The sequence below is a fragment of the Elephantulus edwardii genome, unplaced genomic scaffold, assembly GCF_000299155.1.
Source record: "Elephantulus edwardii isolate Elephantulus edwardi_28Jun2011 unplaced genomic scaffold, EleEdw1.0 scaffold00065, whole genome shotgun sequence".
Classification (NCBI taxonomy): Eukaryota; Metazoa; Chordata; class Mammalia; order Macroscelidea; family Macroscelididae; genus Elephantulus; species Elephantulus edwardii.
Genome location: NW_006399815.1, coordinates 13849383 through 13868498, shown reverse-complemented (window position 1 = coordinate 13868498; position 19116 = coordinate 13849383). Strand labels below are relative to the sequence as shown.

The 19116-nt window shown below is 36.4% G+C and overlaps 1 protein-coding gene across 1 annotated transcript in view; it reads right to left on the bottom strand.

The window, feature by feature from the left end:
• Window positions 1-5851: 5851 nt before the first annotated feature.
• The window catches only part of SLC2A13 (solute carrier family 2 (facilitated glucose transporter), member 13), a 582019-nt gene continuing 568754 nt past the window's right edge, over window positions 5852-19116 (bottom strand). Inside the window, exon 10 of the mRNA XM_006888200.1 lies at window positions 5852-6564. Coding sequence (XP_006888262.1) covers window positions 6338-6564 — 227 coding nt within the window. The 3' untranslated portion in view covers window positions 5852-6337. The remainder of the gene's footprint in view (window positions 6565-19116) is intronic.

The window sequence follows — 19116 nt, the reverse complement described above, 5'->3', positions numbered from 1 at the left end:
TTAATGTCTAGCTAAGTTAAACTTCATTACTATTTTGCAGCACTGAGGCCCTAAGGATGTATATTTTTTTTTCAAGTATTTATTGAGCACATACTATGTGCTACATAAAAGACAGCTATGAGGTGATTATTCTAGACGGAGGAACAAAAAAATAAATAAAATTATTTTAAAGGATTTATTGAGCACATGCTATGTGCCAAACAATGTTTTAGATACTTTTTAGTCAGTAGAGACAAAATAGAAAATTTTCCATTTCTTATGCAGTGCTTATCTAGAGGGAGAAACAGAAAAGAAAGAAAAATATTTTCAAACAATGATAAATACTGGGGGAACCCCACAACTGGGTGACACTACTGTATATTGGGGGGTGGTGGTGGTGGTTGATTGTCTTCAGGTCAAGCATGGCTCATAGTAACCCTGTGGACAGAAAGCCTGAAGCCTTTCTATAACTATCAACATTTATAAAAGTTCATAGCGTTTACGGAGGCATGTTATTTAGGAAGTAGATGCAACATTGGATGGCCAACCAGAGATCTCAGCAAAGTCTGGGAGGGGAGTGTTAAGACATTTATTCCTAAGAAAGTTGGACTTCATTGCAATTATTCACTAGGTGGGTTCACTTATTAAAAGTATATGCCCCTAATTCCTTTGAAAGTGATTACTCCAAACATCTAATGGTTTATAAACCATTATAATTATGTGTTTATCACAGGAGTGAGGATTTTATAAATTACTATCTAACTGGGGAGGGACTGGAGTGCATTAGGCTGAGTGAACTTAGTCCCATAAGGACAAATACTGTATAAAACCATTATTGTAGAACAAGTATGACAATCCAAGGAGGGAAGGTGTTTGATAGTAGAGGGGTGAGGATGGGCTGGGATGGGAGGGTTAATCAGAGGGTTGCACAATTTGATTGGTGGGGGGGTGTGAAGGAAATGGGAAATTTCAGTGTGAAAAACAATGTATTCAAACTCTGTAAATAAACTAGTATAAACCCCCAAATAAACAAAACAAAAGACAACAAAAAGAACTATGTGTTTATGAATTATCTGTAGAGCTTCCTAGGAATTGTAGTCAACTCAGTTACACCTAACAACATCAATACACTGTATCTCTTCCTTAAGATTCTCAATCAACAAGCTGGATGAGGCTTATGGATTTGTAATGCTAATAGACTAACAGGTGATGCAAATGATACTATTCTGAGCATCACACTTTAAGAATCACCGTTAAAACATCTTTTAAAAAAATTTGCTTTTTGTTGTTCTGGATCAAGTGTTCTGGGATTCCCATTCTTCTCAGAGTTAGCCACAGTTTGTGGTAGTCCACACAATCAAAAGCTTTTGCATAATCAATGAAACACAGATAGATGTTCCTTTGGTGTTCCCTGCTTTCAGCAAAGATCCATACTGAAGGCTCCATTCCTTGATCTTCTGCAACAAGTGCTACAAGTCCTCTTGACTTTCAGCAAGCACGGCTGTATCATCTGTATAGCACAGGTTATTGATGTTTCCCACCAATCCTGTGGGGCACTCCTCTTCATAGAGTCCAGCCTCTCAGATTATTTTCTCAGCATATAGATTGAACAGGCATGAAGAGAGAATAGATGTAGTCTTTGTAGAAGTGTTTACTGTGTAATCTAGATTCTAAAACTCATTGAAAAAAGACACAAGGAAGATCAATGTGTAACGAATTATCTTAACTTTTATTTGTATATTTAAATTTACAGTTCTGGCACTGACACTTTTTTTTAATAAGATTTTTATTTTATGTAAAGATTGAACTTCAATAAAATAACTTAAAAACATTGACATGTACATCACTAAATTTCCATAAAATATACAATACTTTTGATACAATATAGGCTAGAATGACTTCAAGGTAATGGTATATAGTTATAATTTTAAAGAGATATCCATATGTCCAGTGTGGGAATAAATATTTATATTGAATTTGCCAAGACATATGAAGTATTGAATACTACAACATGCACTCAGAAATTAAAACGTATATTTTGAAATACATCTATTTTAGAAGCATAAAACTTTTAAATTTAATCTAGATGTACATTAGAGTTTCTCAATAGAAATTTAAACATTTATTGTAAATAAAAGATGCTACAACATTAAGTAAGATATTGTCCAAAAACTGTTAGGAAACAGTTTGGACAAGTATAATATAAATTTCTATTTTGGCTATATTTAAGTCTCATCTTTTTGACCTTCAAATGAAATGGAATGATGAATATTTGAATTAAATTTTCAAATGTTTCAATATATTGATTTAAAAACTTTATTATGTGTTGCTGCATGATCCACTATTTTTTCTCATTTATACAGATATGACAAAATAAAACATAACTTACTAAAAGAAAAATCTTTCATATAAATGCTAAATGAAAATATTTAAATTTTTCATAAACCAAATCACTCAACCGCAGCAGAATATATTTTGACAAAATAAATATTCATGTGCATTATATTGTTTTATGCTCACAAGAAAATTTGGATAAAATACTTCCATGTGCTTTTGAACACTTTTACAAAATACCTCAGTGATGATTACTGACACCCAACAGTCTTCTATAAGAGACAATATACAGGACAGAGTTGGTGGCTGTTAGCTGGTTGGCATTTTTTTTTCTCTAATTATATTTTGGCATTTTAAAGTAATTGCTGTTTTCTAGAAGATGGCAGCAATATTTCGAAGCTAGAAGAAAAACTGAATGTACTGTCAACTGATACACTTGTACCACTTCATCATAGTAATATTACTGTACAAGAGGAGAGGATGATTGATAGAAAATGACAAGGGGATAGACATTAAAATTAATCCAGAGGACAATTATTTTTATAAGCAGTAGTTACATATAAAGTATACATTGTATATATTCAATGCATTCTGCCATAAAACAGTATTATTAATTTCTGCTTAGAGCCTGGTATATCATCTCTTCTCTTTTATTCCAAGTTAGGGAAAAGTTCTGATTTTGGTATCTGATAGTCTATAATTATTTATAATAATTATATAAAACTATATAAACATCAATTTATTTATAAGCACAAAGGTAAATTTCCAATGTTCATTCTTCCTGATTGCACTGGACAATTGATTTTGAAGTTACACTAAACACTTTTAGTCTGCTCTAACATGGTTTGCTTTCTTTAAAATATTTTCTCATTTCTAGAATATAAAATGAAATTTAGACTATTATACTAATGTCTTGTTTAGAGATGAAATGATAAAAACCTTTCTGTGGAATTACTCTCATAGCAAGTATTTATCTAACAGCAGCCAATCGCTGGGGACAAAATCTTAAACAGAAATATTACCTTTAGGGATAAAGTCACCTAATAAGTGAAAGATAATTTAGATTTAGGTCTAAATATACATTAAAAATAACCATACTTTGAAAAAAATGATTGACCACATTAGGTGCCATAGTCATTATTATGGATGTTTACACTGAAGACTAATATTAACGCCAAATTTTTAAAATATATTTGACATCACATTCAACTCTATATGCTCAAAAGCAGCAAAAATGTTATATTCACTTAAGTCTAGCACAGATGTCATTAGCTATCTAGCTAAACCTCTACAGGGATATGATCATCTTTATTATATTTATTTCTATAGCATTGAAATAGAATATTGAATGTGCACCATATTTAGAAGGAAACATGTAATTTCCATTAAAAGTATGGTGCTTGATCTCTGTTTAGTATAGTGTATCAAATCATACTGTTCTGCAAAATACATATATGATTCTATTTCAAATGGAATGTTAAGTTGCTAATGATAGCCACAAATGCTTAGAACTTAAATGTGCACAAGATTAATAAAAACCTGCAAAGTTCATATGTTTCATTTTTATTACTATAAATGTTTACGGAATCAGAAATAATACTCTAATTGTATAATGTTCTCTTTCAAATAGTTTATACTTTTAAAAAATTATAAATAATTATTATACTGTGCCTCTCTGTCATATTCTTCAAATATATGGAATATTACCTTTATAAATATAACAGACAGTCTGTTAAAGAAAGGGGTAAATGGTGGGGAATATTTAACTAATTTTCCCTGTTATTTGCATTAAAGGATATAAAGTTGAACATATCTTTATATATATATCCGGGAGAAGAGTCCATGTTTGCTTTAGGAAATAATAAGAGTATAGTTACTTCTTTAATAAAGTAAATTATGTTTTCAGCCCAGCTGATTGTTATAATCGTATAGTTAAGGCTATGTGTACAATAAAAAGAACTGAGGGAATTATATAGAAAAGTAAACTTTTGAAGAGAGCACTTTATTGGTCTAAATACTTTTGTCTCCTGACAATATTCTGTTTTTACCATACAGTACTCCATATTTCATTTTACTATTTCTGTGTAAAATATTACACAGATTAGCTTATCATATGATAAAAATAGCAATAGAATAATATTTTCTCTATTAGACTACATCTATTTTATGAGGGGAAAAAAATCAATATTAATATGCCCTTAGAAATCAACTGTTAAAGCACCTAATTCAGGGGAGAAAACCTCTCTTAAATATTTGCTTAATGACAAGACAAAAGAGAGAAAAAAGTGTATGTGTGTGTGTGTGTGTGTGTGAGAGAGAGAGAGAGAGACAGAGAGAGAGAGAGAGAGAGAGAGAAAGATTTTTTTAGTCCAATGGAGTGGTTGTTTAAGCATGTATCATACTTGCAGTGCCTTAGATAATGAATCTTGTAGATTAAATTCTCAGCTTAAAGAATTATGATAGGAATACACATGACTCTAGAGCAACCTGAAGACTGGCCAAAACAGACTGAATTCACAGTTATTCCCTTTTTCAATTCAAAAGATACTTCATTATATTCTTAGAGCCATATTGAAAGATAATCAAGTTTACACGTTCATAACTGGTTCGTAAAGGTTCATTCATATTTGCTCTGAAGCTAGCTGGTAAAGTAATTTGTGCATATTATTTAGTTCTTTTCATAGAGGAACGAAACCCTTAAGGGCTAAAGAGAATTGATAAAAAAAAAAATCATCAAATACAGGAAAAAACATTTTGTAGAAATGTCATTAAGGAAACATTTCTTAAAATTATGTGTTATGTAGGAAAACCATTACTCAGTCTCAGTAGAAAAGTCCACTTTTAGATAAGAAAAAAAATCAAGCCAAATATGAGGAAAAAAAGACATTATTTAAACAAAAACAAATATGTACCTTTTTAAAAAAATTATCAGGGAAAGTTAGGGTGTGCAAAATAAAAGTTACTTTATGCTCTTAGATGAGAAAAAGGTATAATTAATTAATAACATGATAATTCCCTTATAAAGAATTTAATACAAAGTTAAGAAAAATAAGTCCCACTATTTTAATTACATGAAAATAGACAGAAGCAGGATTATTTCTGCTACTAAATTTTCTTTTTTTGTTTCAGAAATTATTTTATTAAAAGAAAGGGGAAAATAGTCTGCTAGCAGTTATTTATAGAACACAAATGAAGGCACACTAGTAGGACTTAGGAGTCGATGAGCAAAAAGGCATGGTGATTAGCAGATGATTTTGGCATGAACAAAAACTGGCCCTGAAAAACAGCTGAACACCTGGAGCTGGTTCGTGTTACAGCTGTATACCTATGCCTTAATCAGGGATCCATACAAATTTGCTTCTCCCTTTTTTGGCAATACGACATTGATAATTTATTAAAACTTGCCACTGATGCAAAAACCATGTATAGAAATAACCCTTAAGAGACCTGATTATGACAAATTCAAAATGATCATGTTTCGGATCAGACTCTGATCTTTTCGAGATCTGAAGAGAGACAAAAATGTGTAATTCAAAGGTGGTATTTTTTAATGACAAAAACTTAAATGGATTTACTTTCTATAGCTGTTCATAGATAAGGAACCACAGGCTATATATTTTGCACCATATCCAAGAATACTTCGTTATCAGTATGTCACACTTAAAAGAATTCTTCTAGTTTAGTGCTGACTCTGTTGCCACTAATAATTGTAATATTATCTTAGGTAAAAAGGATACCACTGAAGTCACTGAGTACAATATTGATTTTAGACTATCTCAGGAAGGAACACAGTGGTTCAAGAATTATTAGATTAAAATCTCTAGAAATATATTTTTTTACATATCTGCTTGTAGGAAAAATTTTATCACGATTGTATCCTCCGCCTAATCAAATATTCTAGAATATGAATCATTCAAAACTACACTGTGGAATGAGCCAGATTATAAGCAGGGCAGTGAGGTTACCAATTGCTGCACTTCTCCCCCAAGTTTGTTTAAATACTAAATATATCAGGAGCTGAACGTTATTCCACATCAGAAGCATCATTGTCAGAAAGATGATAGTTACTTCCTTTTACCCGAATATATTCAATATATCTCCCTTCATCAGAATCTGAGGTGCCACACGTACATAGTCTGTTGTCAAAGAGGGATTCAATTTCTTCTAATTTTTTCCCTTTGGTCTCAGGAAGACAGCCATAGATGAAAAGTAGTCCAACAGCAGCAAATCCGGCATATAGGAAGAAGGCTCCTGAAATTGAAAAGCATCTTTATATGTTTATGTATGTCTAGAACGAAGAAAGCATTTGGCTTTGACTTTTTAATTTGATGAATTATGAATAACCACAGTAATGAATGGAACAAAGAAACTGTTTCCAGTATATTTTAATTGTTCTAACTCTATAAATATAATTTGTTTCAAATTCAATCCATGTAATGCCAAACTCAAAATGAGATGTAGCTCACATTTAATCTTTAGCCATTTGCCTCTGTTTTCTCCCCTAGCTACGGGTATTTATTCCTCCTTATATGCATTCACTGTACTGAGGTCACTAGTCTGGTAACCTAGTGATAAAGAGGTGCAGTGCCAACCCATAGGCATGAAGTTCAAATCTACTAGCCTCTCCGTAGCAGAAAAATGGGAAATTTCCTCCTGTGTGATTTTCTGCCTCTTAAAATCTGCTATGGGGTCCACTATCAGTCATTTCTGACTTAAGAGAATATAAAAACAACAACAACATAATGACCAAAAATTAATAATAATCAAGTATCATAGGACATATATTGTATAAGATCATTACTGTAGAAATAGATAACTAGTAATATCTGCCTGAGGATCCAAGGGTGGGGGGAAGGAGTGGAGGGAGGAAGATGGATGAGGGGGTAACCATAGGGTCGCACAATGTGATGGGTAGAAGGACAGGTGGGTAAAGGAAATGGGATTGATCTAGTGTGAAAAACAATGTATATGAACATTATGAGTAAACCAGTATAAAATAATTTTTTATCAAAGAAGAATAATCAAGGAGTAACTACTTTCTTATTAATTTTGTATTTCTAAAATCAATTACAATGGATGACATAGTCTTTCTTGAATTTTTCTTTTTTTTTAAATTAAGGAATGCTTCACAAATTTGTGTGTCATCCTTGTGCAGGAGGCCATGCTAATCTTCTCTGTATTGTTCCAGTTTTAGTATATGTGCTGCCGACACGAGCACTGAATTTCTTTTACTATTATACCTAACATCCAACCTGTCAGAAAATTCCAAAAGATTAACCATCAAAATATAACCCATAACTTATAATACATAACTTATAATTGCCACAGATCTATCTGGATTTTTGGTCTTAAAATAACCTTTCTTCCACCTTCATTTGGTCTTTGTATCTTTTATTCTCCATAGCACTTCAGATCATCTGACACACTAAGAGGCTAATTTGTTTCTCTTTTCCCTTAAACTTTTTGAGATTTTTTTTTTATGAGGTTTTGCCTTAAGATTATCGCTGTTAATAAATTACAGTCACAAGGCATAAATGACATTGAGGCTTCTAGGTTTCAGCAGAACAATCCTAAGTGAATGAGATAATGAATATATGACTTTTGTGTAATCTATTGTAATAGTACATTACAAATATTAATAAAATGTAAAGCAATTGTAAAATTAAAATTGTGTCTTTTTTGTATAATATTACAAGGTAGCTTTCCTTTGTAATCTCATTCCCAATTTAAATGGGTTTTAAATTTGAAGGTAGAGAACAATTTTAAAAGAGAAACTGATGAGACAATTACAGAAAGACTTTTGGATGAGAGTTTGAAGATCTGGGTTTAGGTCTTGGCTATGAGCCTTCTACATGGGCATGTAGCTTCTTGAGATGATTTTTAAGCTCTTTTGAAAGTGCAGTTTGACCCATGAAATCTCACATCTAGAACGGGAAGCATGTCCACAAGAGATGTCTATGGATGACGGGGAAAACCGCCCTTCTGTGTCAGTGCCCAGTAGTACAACGCAGGTCAGACTAGGAGGTCTAGAGAGTGTGTTCTTGCTGACCACTGGATGACATGCACCGGGTAGCAGAGCGAAAGGGCTGACCCAGACACAGACAACTGCTGTGGAGTGCTGTCATGTGACTCGATGTATAACAGAAGGCCCGATCCAAACTAGGAATATGAAGGCATATTTTAAGGGCAGTTTAAAGCAGAATAAGCCTAACAGCTAGAGAACTGAGTAGCATTTCTCAATTCTACTGAATCTTCACAGTAAGGGAAAGGTATTATTGAATCAACATTCTTACAGACATGTCTACAAGTAATAATATCAGGGACAATCACAGAAATACTTCTCATGAAGGCTCAAGGAAAACGATGAAGGGAAATGCATAAAGAAAAGAATCTGTATGGAATGAGAAGCCAGGAATGAGCAAGCAGAACAGAAAAAGAAGTAAATTATAGGATTCAAGAACCCAACAGTCTTTAAAAACCCCCAAAGCATAGTAGATTAGATTAGGTTGTCAAAAGACATATACCTCATAAGGAGCAGTACAAATGAAATTCTCTTTACTTAAGATAGTAGTCTGATGGCATAGTAAGGAACACTGGTGGCAGAATATATACCGTGTGGGGCTGCTAATTCAAAGGCTGGTGGGGTTGCTGTGAATTGGACTTCACTAAGTGTGACTCAACTATTAACAAAAATGTCATGGCTGGGACCTAGCAGCACACTATGGGACAAAGATGTTTGACTCTGTAAAGATTTATAGCCTTGGAAATCCACAGGACAGTTGTTCTGTCATACAAGGTTGTCATGAATCAGAATCAACCTGATGGCAATAGATTTGGTTTGCATAATAAAACTGTAACTTCATTTACAAATATTTTTACATCAGAACTGACTCATTGCTGACCTGTCATTGGGCTTCTGAGACTGTAAATGGAACAGAAGGAGACTGCACACCTTTCTCCAGTGGAGGTGCTAGTGGATTTGAACCATCAGCGAGCCATAGAGTCTTTGGCTTAGCCATGAAACTTCCTACGGACAAGGTCACCAGAGCTTCCTTTACAAACATATGGTTTCTTTATTTCTGTTTTGTTCACTGAAATTATGCAAAATTATGTTTTTCTTTATATGGAATCCAATGAAATACAGAGAATTTCTGCCATTACAGCATTTCTAACCTCACAGAAGAGACAGAATATATACTTGAAACTTTATCAGAAACTAGTAGTAAGTCTTCTAGGATCATGGCTGGGTGGGCCAATAAGAGGAAGGCTTGGAAGAAGACTCCATGGCTCAGCGGAGAGCCTGGACCTGAATGTCAGCAGCCCAGGCGGAATCTTTGGATAATCTTTGACATCACTTTCCAATCTGTATGTTGTTGTTATGTGCTGTTGAGTCATTTGCGACTCATAGCGACCCTATGTACAACAGCCCTAAACCGTGCTCTATCCTGTGCCAGTCTCATTGCCTCTGACACACCCATCCCGAGTACCCCAGTCACTGAATCAATAATGAAGGAAATAATTTCTCCTTTGTTAAACTGAAATAATTTAAAAGGAAGATGCTGCTTAATTAGTAAGGAAAAGAAGTGTCAGTTGAGAATAATGAATGAAGAATTATGTGTAAGAAGTAAAATTGACAAAAGCAAGTAAAAAGATTACACAGGAATCTTAGAAGCTGTAATTAAGGTTAATAGATGAGAAACAACTTAGAAAAAGGAGGGTGAGAATTGTGGCACAGTCAGTGTCGCTGAACTGTAGAAAATGGAGGGATTGTTGAATTGCATAGACTAGTAGATATGGCACCAGAGGCAGAACCCTCTCACTGGGAATGACAAAGGAGGAAGAAGTGCACAGACACTACTGACTGGAAGATGGAACGTGAGATGAATGAAGAAAAATGGAAATTGTTAAGAAAGAAATGGAAAGCATAAATACTGACACACTAGTAGGCATCAGCAAAATGAAATGGGTTGGCATGGTATTTTGAATCAGGTAATCATATGATCTATTATGCTGGAGATGAAAAGGTGAGGAAAAATGGAATAGCTTTCATACTTTAAAAAAGGCTATTTCTAGATGCATCTTGAAATACAGTGTTGTAAGTGACAGGATAATATCCATATTCATACAAGGAAGACCTCTTAATACTACTATCATTCAAAAATACACACCAACAGCCAGGGCCAAAGAGGAGGGAAAAGAGGACTTCTACTTTGTCAGTCAAAAAATTGAGCAAATATGCAACCAAGATACTTTGATAATAATGGGTTAATGGAATGCAAAAGTTGGGAGCAGGGTAGAAGTATCAGTAGCTAGAAAGCATGGACTTGGTGACAGAAATGAGGCTGGAGACAGAATGATAGAATTCCATACAATGACCTATTCATTGCAAACACCTTTTATAAGAAACATAAATGGTGACTGTACACATGGACTTCACCTGATGGTCTACACAAGAATCAGATTGACTACATCTGTGGAAGAAATTGTTGGAGCAGCTGTGAAAACTAGGCCAACAGCTATCCTGGAACAGACAATCAACTCTTCATATTGCAAGTTCAGTCTGAAGAACTGAAACCAAAGAAAATCAAATAAAATCCACAAGAACCAAAGCTTAACCTCAAGTTTATCCCTCTAGAATTTAGAAGATTTAAGGAACAGGCATAAGCTTGAACATTAATGAGCGAAGACCAGATGAGTTGTGGGAGGCTATCAAGAATATCATTCATGAAAAATGCAAAAAAGTCATTACAAAGAAGAGAAAGAAAAGACCAAGATGGATGTCAGAAGAGATTCTGAATATTGCACTAGAATGCCATGACACAAAGCAAAACAAACCAAAAAAATCAAGAAGTTAAGAAGCTGCAAAGAAGATTTCAAAAGGAAGCACAGCAAGGCAAAGCAAAGTATTATAATGAAATGTGCAAGGATCTGGAATAAAAACAATCAAAGGGGATGAACACGCTTGGCATTTCTTAAGCTGAAGGAACTGGAAAACAAATTCAAGCCTTTAGTTGCAATGCTAAAGGATGCTGAAAGCATAATGTTGAATGACCTAGGAAGAATCAAAAGAAGATTGAAGGAGTACACGGAGGCACTATAGGAAAAAATAATTGGCTGACACAGAAGAATTTCAAGAAACAACACATGATCAAGAGCCTATGGTGATGAAGGAGGAAGTTCAAGCTTCTCTGAAAGAACTGGCAAAAACCAAGGCCTCAGGAATTGATAGAATACCAATTGACATATTTCAGCAAACAGATGCTTCCCTAGACATGCTCACTAGATTATGCAATGAAATTTAGAGGACAACTACCTGGCCAACTGACAGGTAGAGATCTGCATTTATTCCCATTACAAAAGTGATGACTCAACAGAATGCAGCCATGGCACGAGGTACATTATAGCCATTGTTAGATGGATCTTGGCTGAAAGCAGAGAACCGGAGGAATGTCTATCTGTTTCATTGATAGTTGTTGTTGTTGTTATGTGCCGTCGAGTTGCTTGCGACTCATAGTGACCCTATGTACAAAAGCCCTAAACTCTGCTCTGTCTTGTGCCAATCGCATTGCCTCTGACACTCCCATCCCGATTATCCCAGTCACTGAATCAATCCACCTCATAGAGGGCCTTCCCCTCCTGTGCTGTCCCTCCACCCTCCCAAGCATGATGTCCTTCTCCAAGGACGGGTCTCTCCTCACAACATGTCTAAAGTATGTTAGACAAAGCCTCAGAATCCTTGCCTTCAAGGAGCCACCTGGCTTAACCCTTTCCAGGATGAAACTGTTTGTTTTCCTAGCAGTCTATGGTACCCTCAATACTCTTCTCCAGCACCACAGTTCAAAGGCATCGATTCTCTTTCTATCCTCCCTAGTCATTGTCCAACTCTCTGATGCGTAACATGTGATAGCAAAGACCATGGCCTGTATCAGACGCACCTTAGTCTCCAAAGAGACACCATTGCTCTTTGGTACTTTGGAGAGGTCCCTAACAGCAGACTTTCCCATGGCAATACGTCTTTTAATTTCCTGGCTACTGGTGCCAAGAATGTTGACTGTGGAGCTAAGCAACCTAAAGCTGTGAACAATCTCAATCTCTTCACCATCCATCCTGATGCTGCCAATTGGTCCAGTGGTGAGAATCTTTGTCTTCTTGACATTGAGCCTCAATCCATATTGGAGGCTACAGTCCTTGACCCTTTGCAGCAAGCGCTTCAGGTCCTCCTCAGTTTCAGCAAGCAGGATTGTGTCATCTGCATCACGCAGATTATAGATAAATCATCCACCACTCTTGACCCCACATTTCTCCTCATAGAGCCCAGCCTCCTGGATAATCTGTTCTGCATACAGGTTGAAAAGGTATGGAGATAGGACGCATCCCTGGCATATGCCCTTCCCAATTCTGAACCATGCAGTGTTCCCTTGTCCTGTTCTGATGACTGCCTCTTGGTCCAAGTATAGGTTTCGCATTATAAAGATCAAGTGTCCGGGATTCCCATTGTTCTCAGAGTCAGCCACAGTTTGTTATGATCCACCAGTTGAAGGCCTTTTCATAGTCAATGAAACACAGATAGACATTCCTCTGGTATTCTCTGCTTTCAGCTAAGATCCATTTAACATCAGCTACAATATCCCTAGTACCACGACCCCTTCTAAACTCAGCCTGGACTTCTGGAAGTTCTCTGCTGATATGTTGTTCCAGTAATTTTTGGATAATCTTCAGTAGAATTTTGCTTGCATATGAAATCAATGAGATTGTTCTATAGTTTCCACACTCTGTTGGGTCACCTTTCTTTGGGATGGGAACAAATATAGATCTCTTCAGTTGGTCAAGTGTTTGTTCTCCAGATTTCTTGGCGCAACTTGATGAGCATGTCTGGGGCAGCATTGACTATGCAAAGGAATTTTACTGTGTGGATCACAACAAATTGTGGCTAACCTTGAGAATAATAGGGATCCCAGAGAACACTTAACTGTGCTCATGCAAAACCTATACTTGGATCAGGACGCAGTAGTCAGAACAGAGCACTGTTCAGCATCAGTAAAGTTGTGCATCAAGGATGCCTATCTCCATACCTTTTCAATCTCTATGCAGAACATACCATTCAAGAAGCTGGACTTTATGAGGAAGAATGTGGCATCAGGATCAGAGGAAGACTCATCAACAACCTGTGTTATATAGATGACACAGCCTTTCTTGCTGAAACTGAAGAGGACATGAAGTGTTTGTTGCAGAAGTTCAAGGACTGTAGTCTTCAATATGGATTTAAGCTAAACACCAGGAAACCAAAGATTCTCACCACTGGGCTGATTGGCAGCATCAGGAAAGATGGTGAAAAGATTGAAATTGTTAACAGCTTTAGTTTGCTTGGCTGCACAATCAACACTCTTGACACCAGCAGCCAGGAAATCAAAAGATGAATTGCTCAACACTCTTGACACCAGCAGCCAGGAAATCAAAAGATGAATTGCATTAGGAAAATCAGCAGCCAGGGATCTCTCCACAGTACTGAAGAACAGTGATGCCAGTCTGGAGACCAAGGTGCACCTGATCGAGGCCATTGTCTTTGCACTTCCTTTCTATGCATCAGAGAGCTGGTGCATCCAATAACTAAGGATGATAGAAGCATTATCTGAGTTTTGGTGCTGGAGAAGAGTGTTGAACATCTCCTGGACTGCCAGGAGAACAAACAGGCCTGTTCTGGCGAGGGTGAAACCAGGCTGCTCTCTGGAGGCAAGGATTTTGAAGCTCCATCTCACATATTTTGGCCATGTGGCCAGGAAGGACCAGTCCTTGGAGAAGGATATCATTTTTGGAAGAGTGGAGGGACAGTGCAGGAGAGGAATACCCAGGCTGAGATGGACTAACTCAGTGACTGGGGAAATAGGATTAGATTTGTCTGAGATGATAAGATTGGTGCAGGATAGGGCAGTTTTCAGACCCAATGTACATAGGGTTGCTGTGAGTTGCAGCAACTTGGTGGCATATAACAACAACAACAACAACGTGCTCAATAGCAAAAGAAATTCTATTTTTTTTAAAAAAAAGAAATCACAAGTAGTATATTTTTGCATGCCTATTAAAATTTGGGATGTTGCTAAAAAATTGATACGCCACATTATTCAATTCTAATTTATGATGGAAGAAGGAGAAAAATGGAATAGAACAAGATTAATATGACTAACAAATTGGGAATATCTTCATAAACAGGGTATACTGATAAGCTAGGCCATGGGGAAAGTGAGAATTCTGAATTAAAAGAGAAATTAAAAATGACTTTTATTTTTCACAAAGATAAGCAACAACCTGTGATGGTGTGAATAAAAATGTAATATTAGTGTGTGGGGGGACAAAAAAAAGGGAGAACAAAATTAAGATGATGATGATGATAATACAGAAAAAATAAATACATTTTAGGACTAAAAACCAGACTATAAAAAACAAAATCTAAGAGAGGAAAGTTTGTTTTTCTTCATAAAATATAACACTGAAGGAGCATTCATATTTCATAATTTGGGAATAGTAACATCACTAAAGGGAATAAATCACATCAGTCAGACCTTAACAGTATAGTTAATGATGGAAACATCTGAGTTAACACATACACACACGCACAAAGATGGACTAGTGAAATATTTAGAGACCACACAGCTTCTTGTGTGTGATTTGGACTCCGAAAGCTAAAATGACGACAAATTCTGTTTAAAAACAAGAATCTTTTATAAAATCAGAGGACTCTCAAGGAGGTAAATGTTATAAATGCTTGCTGAGTGTGGGCTCCACTGCTGAGACCTGTGGTTAAGCCAGACGCATGTGGGCAGGTCCAGGAGGTGAGAACTTTGTCCTGTCATGGGTAAGTCAACAGTTTTCATTCTTGGGTAAAAATTCAGGCAAAAAAAGTAATAAGCTTATCAGGACTGTTAAGCAGTGAAAATATTCCTCAGATTTAATCTGAAGGGAATAGAATCTTTCTTAGAGTCTTATGTGAAGTTTCAGATTAAAACAAATATGTAATTAATTGACAAAGTGAGTAATCAGACTGAATTTCAATGCCTTAACATAGGAAATTTGATATGATGACTTTGAAGGGATTCAGATAGCTTTACATGCTAAAGATGAACTGGTATTGTATTTCAATGGTAATTTTAGTAATAAACTATATTGAATAGCAGGTCTGTGTAAGCTGGATGGTTTTGAAAATAATAAATTTTACTTCCTGTGAAACAATTACATAAAAGAACATTCTAAGAAAAATCATAGTGTATACATTTATTATATCAGGAATATAAAAATATTTATGAAAATCAGTAATGTGGATTAAAATGTAACAAGAAAATCTGAACATAGATTACTAAGAGAGCTTGTGAGTTTGGAGGCTCATGTGTGAAGCAGTTGGATTCTGGAAGGTGGGTTCTATTGCTTTGGTTAAGGGTAAGGTGTGGATTGTTTGGTCAGGTTTTTTTATTTCATTCGCAGTCATGTGTGTGAGCTGACTGAATTTGCTGGACTTAGCTAACAATGAGCTGCAAGACTATTATTTGAGGTCAATCAGGACCTGGTGGGTTGGCCTTTGTATTTAAAAGCTGGTTGGGCCCTTGGGCCTGGTGTTAATTGTGTTTGGGCCAGAACATTCTGCTAAGTGGTACAGCACTGGTCTCTCAATCTGCTGTACTTGGAGTTGCTGTGATGCTGAACACTGTGCCACTGGTGTGTCAAATGCCATAATGGTTACCCATGCTGGACAGTGTTTGGTGGAGTTCCCAGATTAAGAAAGGCTTGGAAGCAGGAATGGCATCCACTTTCTAAGCAATATGTCTCTGGAAGCTTTATGAACTTAGAGAAACAACAATATGTTATAAAACAGGGTTCAGATCTTTTGTTCACAGGATTGCTATGGGTCATGCTCGACTTGACAGCAGTTAACAACAACAAGAGAGTGTGAAATAAAAAGAGAAGTACTCACTCAGCATTTCTCTAGCTGAAAAAACTGAAAACTAAATTCAAGGCTCAAGTTGAAATACTGTAAGATGACAAGGGCAAAATCTTGAATGATTTAAGAAACATTAAAAGAAGGTGGAAGGAATACACAGAGTCACTGTACCAACAGGAACTGGTCAACACTGAAAAATTTAAGAAAACATCATATAAAAAATGGCCAATGGTAACAAAGGAAGATGTTCAAGCTGTGCTGAAGAAACTGGTAAAAAAAATAAGGCCCCAGGAATAGACGTGATACTGACTGACAATCTTAAACAAACAGATGCAGCCCTGGATGTGCTCCTTAGTCTATGCCAAGAAATTTGGAGGACAGCTGCCTGCCAACTGACTGGAAGAGATTCTTATTTGTTCCCATTACCAAGAAAGGTGATATAACAGAATGTGGAAATTATCAAACAAGGTCATAAATATCCTTGCAAGTAAAATACTGCTGAAAATCACCCTCAAAAGAGAAAGTACATTGACAGGGAACTGCCAGAAATTAAAGATGGATTTAAACAAGGTCCTGGCACCAGGGCTATAATTGCTGTCAGATGGATCCTGAGTGAAAGAAAGTATCAGAAGAATGTCTGTGTTTTATTGAGTATCCAAGTCTGTGTTTTATTGAGTATGTAAAGGCAACTGTGAAGATCACAACAAAGTATGGCAAATATTGAGATGTGTTACTCATACTAAGCAGCAAGACTTGAGGGAGAACGAGACCCTGGTAGTGAGACCCTGGCGATAGTGGTGGAGAAAGTCTAGCATTGCTGTGGAGAAACTGTGGTAAGCTGTAATCACAGGAGCCTTGGGATAAAGACCACAGTTAAAGGTTTTGGTGTGCTTGACAGATAATTAAGGAGAAAATTACTTCTAACTGCTTTGAGGCAAACTTTGCTTATACGATTGAGGAAACCAGAGGCTTACTGAATTTGTGTTGCTGAACTGACACCGGAGCCTAGACTGATTGAGGAATTGTGCCTTTGGACTAAGATATGGATTTTAATTGGGTGATATCCTTTGCTTCCCCAACTTTCCCTAATTTTGGTTTATTAATTCCCTAATAAACCCCATTCTCGGTACTACAACTGTGAGTAAACAGTGAATAAATGAACCTCTTGCTGCTGGTGTAGTTCTAGAGGCACTGTGGTGCTGGGCTATGGGATCTTTACCTCCCTCTGGCTCTGAGGCAGTGAGGGGCTGTGCTATTCTCACTCTGGCCCTTTCAGAGAGATGCTCATGGCCCTGTGCCCTATGTCCCATCTTTTGTCTCCTTTTACTCTCTCTTTGGTTGCGCAGATGTAGAGAGTTACACTGCTAATCAATGGTGGTACCTCTATGGAAGTTCAATTCACTAACATCTCTATTTAAGAAAGACTACTAATCTCCTCCCATGCAATGTATAGCTCCAAAAACCTGCTGGAAAGTTGACTCAACAACAATGGGTTGAGTTCAGATATATAGAGAGCAATATTGACATACTAGGCATTGGGGAGATGAGATGGACTGGCATGGGGCATTTTGAGTCTGATGATCATATGATATATTACTCTGGAGATGAAAAGGTGAGGAAAAATGTAGTTGCTTTCATAGTTCAGAAAGCCATTGCTAGATTCATATTGAAGTACAATACTGTGAGTGACAGGACAATATCCATACGCATACAAGGAAGTCCAGTGAATACCACTATCATTCAGATATACGCACCAATGACCAGAGCCAAGGAAGAGGAAATAGAAGATTTTTACCACCTTTTACAGTTGGAGATCGATCGAACATACAACCAAGATGCATTGATAATAATGGGTGAGTAGAATGCAAAAGTTGGGAATAGAGAAGAAGATTCAGTAGTTGGAAAACATGGACTCAGTGACAGAAATGGAGGCAGAGAAAGGATGATTGAATTTTGCACAATAAATGACTTATTCATGGCAAATATGTTTTTAAGAGACATAAACACAGGTTACATACATGGATTTCACCTGATGGTATTCATAGGAATCAGATTGATTACATCTGCAGAAAGAACTGCTGGAGAAGCTCAATATCAGCTGTGAAAACTAGGCCAGGAGCTGATTGAGGAACAGACCACCAACTACTCATATGCAAGTTCAAACTGAAGCTGAGGAAAATTAACCAAGTTCATGGGAACCAAAATATGACTTTGAGTCTATCCCACCTGAATTTCAGAACCAGCTCAGGAACAGTTTTGAGGCCTGAACACTAATGAGCGAAGACCAGACAAGTTGTGGGAGGATATCAAGGGTATCATCCAGGAAGAGTGAAACGGCCATTGCAAAGACAGAAGACCAAAATGGATGTCAGAAGAGACTCTAAAAATTGCACTGCAGTGCAGAGAAGCCAAAGCACAAGGAAGAATTCAAGATACTAAAGAGTTGAATAGAAGATTTCAAAAGGCAGCATGGGACGACAAAGTACAATATTACAATGAAATGTGTAAGGAGTTGGAGTCAGAAAATCAAAAGGGCAGAACTCGCTCAGCATTTCTTAAGCTCAAGGAACTGAAGAACAAATTTAAACCTCAAGTTGCTATAAACAAGGATGCTTTAGGCAGACTTAATGATTCAGGAAGCATTAAAAGAAGATGAAAAGAATATACTGAGTCACTGTATCGAAAGAATTGGCAGATACAGAAGAACTTCATGAAAAAACATATGAGCAAGAGCCTACAGTGATGAAGAAGTTCAAGCTGCTTTGAAGGAAATAGCAAAAAATCAGGCCCCAGGAATAGATGGTATACCAATTGACATATTTCAGCTAACAGATGCTGCCCTGGACGTGCTCACCAAGTTGTGCCAAGAAATCTGG